The sequence below is a fragment of the Artemia sp. Qi Xiang Cuo genome, chromosome 11 (assembly GCF_049724085.1).
Source record: "Artemia sp. Qi Xiang Cuo chromosome 11, ASM4972408v1, whole genome shotgun sequence".
In the NCBI taxonomy this organism is placed as follows: domain Eukaryota; kingdom Metazoa; phylum Arthropoda; class Branchiopoda; order Anostraca; family Artemiidae; genus Artemia; species Artemia sp. Qi Xiang Cuo.
In genome coordinates this window covers 13063986-13076388 of record NC_142804.1, presented here as the reverse complement: position 1 = coordinate 13076388, position 12403 = coordinate 13063986, and the positions used below count along the sequence as shown (strand labels likewise).

The window sequence follows — 12403 nt, the reverse complement described above, 5'->3', positions numbered from 1 at the left end:
CTTTAGTGGTATTCGCTCTTTTTCGAAATCCCCATAAATTTATTTTCACAATAAACTTACATTGTTATGACTAACCCAAATAACAGCTACCCTTCCTGAATTAGCTTCAAATGACAGTTCTTTCACACTAGACAGTTTTTTTTAAACATATTTTTAAATTGCGGTTAGTATGGTCCATGGTTCGCTCTTTACTAGCCTGAGGCTTCCCCTACAACCATGATCATTTATTCGTTTTTAATTTCTTTCCTCTTTGGCCACTACGTATGGAAGGACAGGTCAGAGAAACTTGAAGGGTACTCATTCGATTGGAAATTTAAAATTCAAGTGCCTTTTTAAGAGTGGTAGTGATTCGGGACAACCAGTCACCTCCGTTCCCTTTATTTAACATTCGTTTTTCACTCCGTCCTGCCTCCGTTCCTTTTGCGGTTCTCTCGCCGAAGAAGAAGAAGAAACAAGAAGCACAAGTCATTGAATTAAAAAGTATATTTTAAAAAACCAAGTAAGATTTCTTGACAAATCTAAATACAAAAGCAAAAAAAAAAAAAAAACTGTTATTATAATCCAAACTGGCAGATTTTTTATTATCCAAGTAAAATCAAGTTTCAACATCCTTCAGAGGTAAAAAAAACGCGACAGAAGAAGAACAAAATTTACTCATAAAATGTTGTCTACACCCACAACAGAAAGAGCATTTAGCAACCACGATTTATCCATTTAATTTCTGTCCATGTTTACTGGTCTTATTTTTCAATAGACCTGGAAGATCTTGTAACTTTTAATAACAGGTATCCACATTAGAATTTATAAAAACTAACACAGTGTCCAAGCTGAACAGAATCACTTATTATTTTTTAGACAATTCTTTGAGATAATGTTTGATTCACTGAACTTCAACGGGCCAATCTAATTGCTATGTTGTTTTATTTTCTGCTTGTCTCAATAAAGGGGTGGGATTCACCCCATCCTCCCATACAACTAAGTTCTGTAATTTTAATTTTCAAATTCGTAATTAATCACCATGAATTCATTCTTTCATTTTAACATTCTTAATGAATGACAGGTTTAGGGGGAATGGTTGAATATGTAAAAATTGCTAGGGAGCAGGGATTCTATAAGTATTGGGAGTCAGGCGTGGTTATTTGTGTTAGGACGACCCACCGGAAGGGATTTCTATGATGGTTACTTTTCTTTCGTGTTTTTTTCTGTATAGTTTTTTCTTTATATTAATTGTTTTGTTTAAATACTTTTTTTTTATAGCCATGGGCCTGCTAGGCTTTTTGTGTCAAATATACATATACATTCTTAATGTACCAAGTGGGGAGATCATATCTACAAAAATCAAGCCAAGGGACTGTAAGTTTCATGTATACTGATTTTGCCAAGGGAATTCTAATGGTGTACTTTTGTTTCGACCTGGCACCATTTTAGGGGGTTTCATGCTAGGTTTTCTGGTTACTATGGGCCGTGTTCGTCTCTTACTAGGTTGTAGCTACCGCTACAGCCACGAAAAGAGAGAAAACGAGACAGCCTTAAAAGCATGATACAAGAGAAAGGCTGAAATATGGCAAGCTACTTAATAATGATGAGATAGTTTTGTGCTTCTTGTTGTTTTTTATTTATTTTCTGAGGTTTTTGTTTTTAATGTCTTCCCCTTATCCGGAGGAGTTCATCTGGTTGACTTAGACAAAAAACTTCCATTTTTATCAGAGGCACAAACTTTTCAAAAGCTATAAAATCACCCATTTTAAGTTCTTTTAATTAGTTCTATATCTTATTCCCTTCTCTCGAATTCGACATTTTTGCTTTATCTCCAGTAAAATGCGAGTCGAAAAAAAAGAATACTAGAAGAGATTAAACAATAGTAAAAACAAAAATGAGTTGCAAAACGTTATTTATTTAATATAGAAAACAGTATAATACCTCCAGATTAAGAGAAAAAAATCAACAAATACAAATTTATCAGCATGTAATGCTTATCCGACCTAAACTTGTAAAATAACATCAAATCGACTATAATTCTCATGCATGAGATGGAACAAAAGAATTCTAAACCTAATAAATAAGTCACTGTAACTGTTAAAGGCAGGCTATTATTCAACTGGTGCTTATCTCATTGAAGTCCTGTTAACAAAACGCCTAATATTCCTTGGCGAGGTGAGAAGTCTTCAGCAATTTTTGAAATCCCGCTAGATCGTCCATCCATGGTATCTTTCTTCTGCGAAACTAAAACTGACATGTCGCCATTGATGAAACAAAACTGTGAAAATTCACAATCTGTAAGCATTTATCTTCATTTAAAATCGAAGTCGCGTTGTACTTGCGCGTTTTAATTTGTTATCTTTATTTAAAATCAAAGCCACGTTGTACTTGAACGTTGTAATATGTTATGTTTATTTAAAATCAAAGTCGCGTTGTACTTGAACGTTGTAATCTGTTATTTTTATTTAAAATCAAAGCCACGTTGTACTTGAACGTTGTAATATGTTATCTTTATTTAAAATCAAAGTCGCGTTGTACTTGTACGTTGTAATCTGTTATCTTTATTTAAAATCAAAGCCACGTTGTACTTGAACGTTGTAATATGTTATGTTTATTTAAAATCAAAGTCGCGTTGTACTTGTACGTTGTAATCTGTTATCTTTATTTAAAATCAAAGCCACGTTGTACTTGAACGTTGTAATCTGTTATCTTTATTTAAAATCAAAGCCACGTTGTACTTGAACGTTGTAATCTGTTATCTTTATTTAAAATCAAAGCCACGTCGTAGTCGGTAAACGGTAAACGGCACAATAAATAATAACACATTGAGAAGGGATGCCATTTTACCAAAATATAGAGGTCGAACAAAAGTCATACTCTAATACATACACTCCAATATCTATAGAAGATGAGTGTCTAAAATTAAATTCAAAACCATATTTTACTTTCCGGAATGCTCGCACGTATTGCAGGGGGCTCGTTGCTTGAAGTGGCTCAAAATTTCAAGATGGCCACTGAAATTTTGGTTTGATGCTGCCAAAAGGTGAAGACATCAAAAGTGAGAAAAGTATTCCTTTTAATGATTCATACAAATTAATAACGATGAGGAGCCCCAGATGAATTTATTGAATTCCGGAGGAGCCGGATTTGGTTTTTTTCTCAGGAGGGAGGGGGGGGGGGGGCAAATGTAGACTTTGCCGTCCCCTCCCGAACCATAAATACTGTAAATATTACCATTTTTGTCCAAAAATATTACAACTTAAGCTTATTTTGCCGCCCAGGACGCTTGCCCCCTTTAGACCCTCCCCTTAGATAAAATTCGAATAAAGATAGAATTCGAATAAAGAAGAAAAACAAGTAGCCGATTTATAAAAAAACACATGTTTTACATTCATGAAAAACAGAACACGACAATAACAATGCTTTAAGAAAGCTGACCACAAAATTATCTGACTACATCAATCAAGGAAACAAAACTAATTTTTTATTGTTTGTTCCCCTCAAGGACTAAAAAAGGTAATTCTCATGCAACTCTATGGCAAGTTCGAATATATAATCACAACTTTTCTTCCAGTTTTGACGTGATAATTTTTTTAAGGTTTTAATTGAAATAAAGAGGTTAATAGGGATAACTCCAGAAAACACTTCAAGCTTGCTGGAATAGCGTTAAATTTAAAATATAAAACTAAATTAGAAGAATTTTTAAACAGTAGTTTTTTAAACTAACACACCCGAATCTTGCGAAAAACAAACCTTAAAAGAATTATCATGCAAAACTTTGGGCGATAAAAATATTTTGATTACATTCCGAAATCAGCATTTACATTAATAATAAAGAAAAACATTCTTGATCAACAACTGGGTTTCCTGGTGCTAATACTAGAAAATATCATTAACAGTGATGCGTTAAAACCTAATGATTATAAATCATTAGGAGGCAACTTAGCGGGAATATACTATATAGAAATGTTAACAAGAATTGGTAACCTAATAGATCTAATGTTCAATAAAAAGCTGGTTTAATATTCAGAATAACTGAAAAATAGGGGGTTATATTCCCCATCCCTTCTAAACAACTTCTGTAAAAAATAGTTTTTATCATCTTATTCATGGACAGTTTTTAATATAGTGGTATCCTTAACGTATTTATTTTTGAACAAACGTTTTAAACTTGAAACAAACTTTTCTTTGTTTCCTTGGCCCAAATGAGTGCTGTATCTTGAATCTTCTTAACTTACGGGATAAGATTGGGAGAGGTGCTATAAAATCAATAAATTAAAAAAATGGGCCTTTCACTTAATAAACGTTCAATTCCGTTTATCAAAGAAAATAAAACGAAAGTTTAGAACATAAATTTCCGCCCAAAATCTTTCTTCCATTTTATTTTTCATGGTATACCATAAAAGTTAGTGATCAGTTAAAGATAGGCCACAAGCCTCCCTTCCATTTGTTCAAAGAATATCATAAAAGCTTGCTTAGCAATTAAAGAAAAGCCACAACCTCCCATTTCACAGCTTACTTAGCAGTTAATATTAGGCCGCAAAACTCCCTTTCCATTTAATTTTTCGTAGAATATCATAGAAGCTTGCTTAGCAGTTAAAGATAGGCCACAAACCCCCCCTCGCGTTATAATAGGCCGCAAAACTCCCTTCCCATTTCATTTTTTCATAGAATATCATAGAAGTTTGCTTATTAGTTAAAGATAGGCCTCAAACCTCCCTCACATTTTTTCATATAATGTTATAAGAGCTTGCTTAGCAGTTAAAGTTATGCTTCAAAACTCACTTTCCATATCATTTTTTCATAGAACATCATAGAAGCTTCCTTAGTAGTTAAAAATAGGTCACAAACCTCCCTCACATTTTTTCATATAATGTTATAAGAGCTTGCTTAGCAGTTAAAGTTAGGCTTCAAAACTCACTTTCCATATCATTTTTTCATAGAACATCATAGAAGCTTCCTTAGTAGTTAAAAATAGGTCACAAACCTCCCTCACATTTTTTCATATAATGTTATAAGAGATTGCTTAGCAGTTAAAGTTAGGCTTCAAAACTCACTTTCCATATCATTTTTTCATAGAACATCATAGAAGCTTCCTTAGTAGTTAAAAATAGGTCACAAACCTCCCTCACATTTTTTCATATAATGTTATAAGAGCTTGCTTATCAGTTAAAGTTAGGCTTCAAAACTCACTTTCCATATCATTTTTTCATAGAACATCATAGAAGCTTCCTTAGTAGTTAAAAATAGGTCACAAACCTCCCTCACATTTTTTGATAGAATATTATTAGCTATAATGTTATTAGCTATAATTTTTTTATATAATGTGATAGAATGTATTAGCTTAGCAGTTAAATTTAGACTTCAAAACTCACTTTCCATTTCATTTTCTCCATAGAATTGCATAGAAGCTTGCTTAATAGTTAAAGGTAGGCAAAAAACCTCCCCTCTCATTACAAGTTTTCATAGAATGACATTCTATGAAAAAATGAAATGGAAGTTTGTGACCTAACTTTAACTGATCACTGACTTTTATGGTATACTATGGAAAATGTAATGGACGAAATACGTGTTTAACTTTTAAATTTTTCAATCGGATGCAAAAACAGATTAACTAGTTCTTTTTCTAAATCAATCATCTTTTCCTCTAATCTAATGATCAGTATTTAGTAAATATTGGTAATCAGTAAATACTTAAGAGTAATCGGTATTTAAAATTATAACCTATTAATAGCGTCACACACTTATGACAGAAACACTAACAAATTATTCGTCGGAAACAGGGGCGCAAATTGAGGGATTGGGAGGGAGGGTGGGGGATGGGATTGAATCCCAGATTTTCAAAACATTTTCGGTATTATTGTTTGAAAAAGCGCAGTGTAATCAGTAAATAAAATAATGAATATTTAAATTAAAAGGCATTGATAGCATCTCACCCACCTGCTGCACACACTAAAAAAATACCCGGTGGAAAATAGTATTCAAAGGTAGGAGCTGAGTTTTAAAAAGTGGCTGAAAATGGTACATACGCAGAGATCTATTCCGGGTGGGAGAAAGACATATTTGGAAAGAAACAGGTGTAACAGATTCCCTGTTTTTTTCAACAGACAAAGCGGAATATACGACTTAAATGGTGTTGGCTAATACTATTGATCTGTACACAAAATTTGTACTTCGGTAAAATTATATGTACCAACCAGACTAGTGAAAAGAAACAAAAAAGCAAAACAACACATTTGCAAAAATTATGCTGTAAAAACATGAATATCCTGAGGATCTGCTGGAATAAAGGACTTTCCAAATTAACCTGCCTTGTCCAAACTTAAATTCTACTCTTAAAAGAAAGTATTTGCTTCTAAAATGAATAAAGTAACTGGAAATTTCAACCAACCAACCAACCAACCAACCAACACAAAAAAAAAAAAAAAAAAAAAAAAAAAAAGAAATTAGTCTGAATTTTTGGAATCCGAATTAGTCAGAATACCAAAGAACTGAATTAAAAAATTAGTTTTTGAGCGGTTCAGGAGCACACACATTCAAACGATAATCATACTTTTTAAAAGAAAATGCACAAATAGAAAATATTCAAGTTTTCTCATTAGTGGACGTTAGGACACGGTTTCGTCTCTTTGTCGCTAAAAGATCTTTGGCGATCAATCGAAAAAAATATTATAAAAGTAGTTAGTCTTAGTCTCCAGCATCCTTTGGATGCAGAAACGAAAAAAACCTAGTTCCAGAAATCTTCTTCTTCTGTATAAACTTCATACACCTTAGATACAACAGTGCTTTCTTCGCAATTATTTTGAAATAATAAATCATGAACAATCAAATAAAACAACATATAATCTTTTCCTAGTTAAACATCTCAAGGTGCACTTCAATAGTTTTTCTTTCTTTAATAATACCAAGCTAAAAACTTATTGAAACAAGCATTCACTTTGCCAAACCTTGTCGAAACAAAAATTGAAAGCTGACATAAGATACGGTATTTTCAGCTCGAAATACTATATCTATTCAGCCCTCAAGCGTGGGTTGCCAAAATGAACTATATACATAGACTCACACAGCTTCAATCTATGTGAGAGGGATAGAAATAATTTGTGTGGGTTTGGAGGGGGGGGGGCAGATTTGCTAAGAGGACAAACAATTAAACACAAAAATGTCCTTTTTAATCTTACGTCTTTGGTTTGAATATAACAGTATGAACTATAAACATATTCAAACACAGATCTTTTATGGAAGGGACACAAAAAATTGTGCGGGGGGAGGGATGTAACACAAAAGGTGCGGTTCTGAATCAATGAACAAAAACACGAGCAAATTTAGAAACACATTTGTTAGCAGCACATATAAATAAACACAAAAGTTTCATTTATCATCTTACACCTTTAGTTTGAATAAGATAGGATGAACTATAAACATAGGCTCACACGGATTTTTATGGAAAAGGAGAAGCAAAATTCTGGAGGGGGGGGGGGTTATGCCACAAAAGGATGCAGTGAATCAATGAACAAAAACTCGAGCGAATTTAGAAATAGACTTGGTAACAGCACAAATAACTAAACACAAAAGTTTCATTTTAATCTTACGGCTTTAGTTTGAACAGGATAGTATGAATTACAAACATAGACACACATAGATCTTTTTGGGAGGGACAAGAAAAATTGTGGAGGGGGGTGAGGGAGGGGCATCATGCCGCAAAAAATACAGTTTTTAATAAATGAACAAACCTCGAGCAAATTTAGAAATAGATTCCTTAGCAGCACATACAAATAAACACAAAAGTTTCATTTCTAACCTCACAGATTTAGATTGAATAGAAAAAAAGATTTTTCAGAATAACAAGCAAAATGCAAAAATAAAAAAATTTCTCTAAGAAATATCCCTAGTGCAACAACTCCAACTGAAACAATCAAACTCCAATAAAAGGAAAATAGTTAACAGGACAGACATCTAAAGCATTCAACGAGTGTTAAATCTTATTTGTGAGTTTATGGGATGTCAGTTAGAAAGTCCATATCAGGATCGGTTTCACCACCACTCGGTGTAGAATACCCCGGAGGAGTCCCTGTACCAATCACTTTTACAGGAGTGTAGGAAATTTGTCTTCGTCTTTTGGGCCCTGGAAGCATAAAAAAGTGATTTTGAAATGTCTTAGCAACAAGTAGAACTTAACCCTAGAACTTAGAATAAAGAAATTGTAAATACGTAGACTGCTAATAAACCACTTCTTTGTGCAACAATACAATTTTTCTTCTTATTGCCAGGAGTTTTTTTTTTTTTTTTTTTTTTTTTTTTTTTTAAAGAAGATGTGCTACAAAACCAGAGGTTACCGCAGAAATTTGAAATGTTTACTTAAACATGGTAATTTTAAATGGTACCACTTTTTTCAAAAGTGGTGGCACTTTTACAAATTTTAACAGTCAAGAAAAGTCTGCTAATCAGGTGGACAACACGAATTTGCATGTGCATAACCCCTCTGAAGATTTACAAGAAGGAATTATATATATATATATATATATATATATATATATATATATATATATATATATATATATATATATATATATACATTCAATAAATAAGTAGTTCAAAGGGTTAAACTGAGAGGGGTCCGCATCCAGATGGTCAAGGGGCATGGGCTATATAATAAATTTTTTTTCTCCAGATTATTGGGAGGCAACTGCCCCCCCCCCCCAACGATGCTCCTAATTAAATCTGAAATGAAATTTCATTAACGTTTAGTAACGCTGACATAAAAAAAATGATTAATAAGGAATTCGACGCAACAGGTACGAGTATTTCTTAGATTGAAAAAAGGCTATTCCTTAAGGCCATGTTTTTCAAAAACTAAATCTTGGGATATTTTTTTGTGTTGAACCATTCAATGCTGCTTGGAAACTATATATAATAAAAAGAATTGCCAAAAAATATTGCAGAAGTGGTGTGCATGGGAGCACCACAATGTCCACAATATGGTTGCAACACTTATCTCTGGACAGTAGTACACAAGAAGTCGTCACGGTAGGTATCGATATTGCTTTATACACAAGTCAGAGTGAGAAGATAAGTCTAAGCCTTCATAGAATATGTCAAGTAAACAAATTTACAATATACGATTGAATTAATGTGCCCTTTTCATAGCCCTTTCATAATGCCTTTTCATAGAATATGTCAAGTAAACAAATTTATAATATACGATTGAATTAATGTGCCCTTTTCATAGATCTTTCAGTATGCCTTTTCATAGAATATTTCAAGTAAACAAATTTATAATATAAGATTGAATTAATGTGAAATTTTCATAGCCCTTTCATAATGCCTTTTCATAGAATATGTCAAGTAAACAAATTTATAATATACGATTGAATTAATGTGCCCTTTTCATAGCTCTTTCATAATGCCTTTTCATAAAATATGTCAAGTAAACAAATTTATATAATACGATTGAATTAATTGTTTCGTTCAAGTTTCGTAACAAAGGTTCAATTCTGGCATTGATGTATTTGAGAAAATGCGATTAAACACATTTCGAAAGAAACATAAACTTTTATTGATCTTGGTTAACGAATGGATAAATATATATTTGGACCGTTAGCTAATTAAAGGTACAAAACAATTGTATAAATATATTCCACATATGAGAGGAAAGGAAGTAATAAATGAAGAATAAAATAAAAAAAGGCGAGAAAACGAGGATTTTGTCAGCCGGTGGCAAAAAATGAAGACGAAGAGCAAGCAAATATTTCGACAAGGATCTCCGCCAAGTCGCTTTTAGTGCTAACAAAAAAAAAAAAAAAAAAAAAAAAAAAAAAATCTAACCTTCCGAAGTGAATCTAACAAGAGCAGAATAGACACTGAATTAAAAAAAAAACAGCCAGAAAAAAATGAAAGAAACAATCACCAATTGGATTGAATAATAACCGTTGCCTGGGAATAGACTTCGCCATTCTGCAATTTCGATATTCATTGGCCTACCGCAATCTTTTAAAGAGGAAACTGAGATAAAAAAAATATATAAACAGAAATTTTGGCTATAAATATAGACACCGCAGATATTTCTTTAAGCCGAATTTATAGCAACTTATTTTCAAAAGCCTCGATCAATATTTTCGTCCAGTGTAATTTAAGACAACCGGTCCACACCTAATGAACATACCTAATGAATATCGAAATTGCGGAATGGCGAAGTCTATTGCCAGGCAACGAATACTTATTCAATCCATTTGGTGACTGTTTCTTTCATTTTTTTCTGGCAGTTTTTTTTTTCAGTTTCTATTCTACTCTCGTTAGATTCACTTCGGAAGGTTAGATTTTTTTTTTTTTTTTTTTTTTTTTTTTTTTTTTATAGCACTGAAGACGACTTGGCGGAGGTCCTTGTCGAAATATCTGCTTCTTCTTCGTCTTTTTATTTTGTCATTGGCTGACAAAATCCTCGTTTTCTCACCTACGGTATTCCACATATTTTGCTTTTACATCCTGAAATACCTTTGTGACGAAAAACTAAATATTAAAAGAAAACAAAAATAAAAATTAAATTGAAAAAAAGACAAAAGACGCATTTAAACAAAACTAATAGCAAACAATCGCCATAAAGACGAAACTGCAGAAAATCCTCTGGGAAGTAAACTGTAGAAGATTCGGCTAATTAAAAGAACAAGTTAATATAACTCATCTTTATAGCAAATCTATACAAGGTTAAGAAAATATTCGAGCAGTTTAAACGATAATTTTCATCGAATTTCAATTTTCCCTGCAAAAATTGTTATTGAGATTCTACCTTACGAATCTATTAAAAAAAAAAAAAATAGAAATAAAAATCTAGCTGTACAAAAGACCTTGAAAAAATGGAATCACATTTGCAAATCACATATTTGCAAAAATTCTCTAGATAAATTATTTGGTCTTCGATGTACAAAGCACTGTCACTTAAGAAAACAGTGGTCAAAACTTTTTGTGGTCAATACTACTCCAGGCAATCTAATTTTTAATATTATTGAATTTTTTTTACTTTATTTAACATAATAAACAAAAATATAAACCATTACAGATATTAATCACTACACTAGAAAAAAAAAATATTGTTATTATTTTTATTACTAGAGCTTCGGCAGCAAATTTGGGTGCACTCAGTATAGCATCAAGAATCTAACGCAAAAAAAAAAAAAAAAAAAAAAATATTGTTGTTTTTTTTTTTATTACTAGAGCTTCGGCAGCAAATTTGGATGCACTCATTATAGAATAAAGAATCTAACAAAAAAAAAAAAAAAATTTTGTTGTTATTATTTTTATTACTAGAGCTTCGGCAGCAATTTTGGGTACACTCAGTATAGCATCAAGAATCTAACGCAAAAAAAAAATATATTGTTGTTATTATTTTTATTACTAGAGCTTCGGCAGCAAATTTGGGTGCACTCAGTATAGCATCAAGAATCTAACGCAAAAAAAAAAATATTGTTGTTATTATTTTTATTACTAGAGCTTCGGCAGCAAATTTGGGTGCACTCAGTATATCTAACGCAAAACATCAAGAATCTAACGCAAAAAAAAAAAAAATATTGTTGTTATTATTTTTATTACTAGAGCTTCGGCAGCAAATTTGGGTGCACTCAGTATAGCATCAAGAATCTAACGCAAAAAAAAAATATTGTTGTTATTATTTTTATTACTAGAGCTTCGGCAGCAAATTTGGGTGCACTCAGTATAGCATCAAGAATCTAACCCAAAAAAAAAAAAATATTGTTGTTATTATTTTTATTACTAGAGCTTCGGCAGCAAATTTGGGTACACTCAGTATAGCATCAAGAATCTAACGCAAAAAAAAAATATATTGTTGTTATTATTTTTATTACTAGAGCTTCGGCAGCAAATTTGGGTGCACTCAGTGTAGCATCAAGAATCTAACCCAAAAAAAAAAAAAAATTGTTGTTATTATTTTTATTACTAGAGCTTCGGCAGCAAATTTGGGTACACTCAGTATAGCATCAAGAATCTAACGCAAAAAAAAAAATATTTTTTTTTTTTTTTGTTTTTTACTATAGCTTCGGCAGCAAATTTGGTTGCACTCTTTATACCAAAAAGAATCTAACGCAAAAAAAAAAAAAAAAAAAAAAATATTGTTGTTATTATTTTTATTACTAGAGCTTCGGCAGCAAATTTGGATGCACTCAGTATAGCCTCAAGAATCTAACGCAAAAAAACAGAAAAAAAAGATGAGAGATACAAGATAAGCAAAGAGCAACTGTCACGAACATAATACCTGTACGGAGGGAAGCTGGGGATCCCCTTCCTTTTCACTGATCTCACAGGGAAACTAAGAAGCTTATCACCGAAAAACAGATTTTTTTCGGAAATCCAAACCTCCCATAGGAAAAAAAAATACTCCGCTACCCACCTACCTCCCAAAAACAACCATTTAGACTGA

General features: G+C 32.2%; 1 protein-coding gene across 6 annotated transcripts in view; it reads right to left on the bottom strand.

Annotated features, from left to right (window-relative positions):
* Nucleotides 1-6405: 6405 nt before the first annotated feature.
* Nucleotides 6406-12403, bottom strand: part of LOC148946650 (uncharacterized) — a 117090-nt gene continuing 111092 nt past the window's right edge. For 5 of the 6 annotated variants that reach the window (XM_089096299.1, XM_089096300.1, XM_089096301.1 and 2 more), the window contains one exon: nt 6406-8101. In XM_089096299.1, the coding sequence (XP_088952425.1) occupies nt 7971-8101 (131 nt within the window). In that variant the 3' untranslated portion in view covers nt 6406-7970. The remainder of the gene's footprint in view (nt 8102-12403) is intronic. The other variant, XM_089096298.1, reaches the window with a different exon arrangement.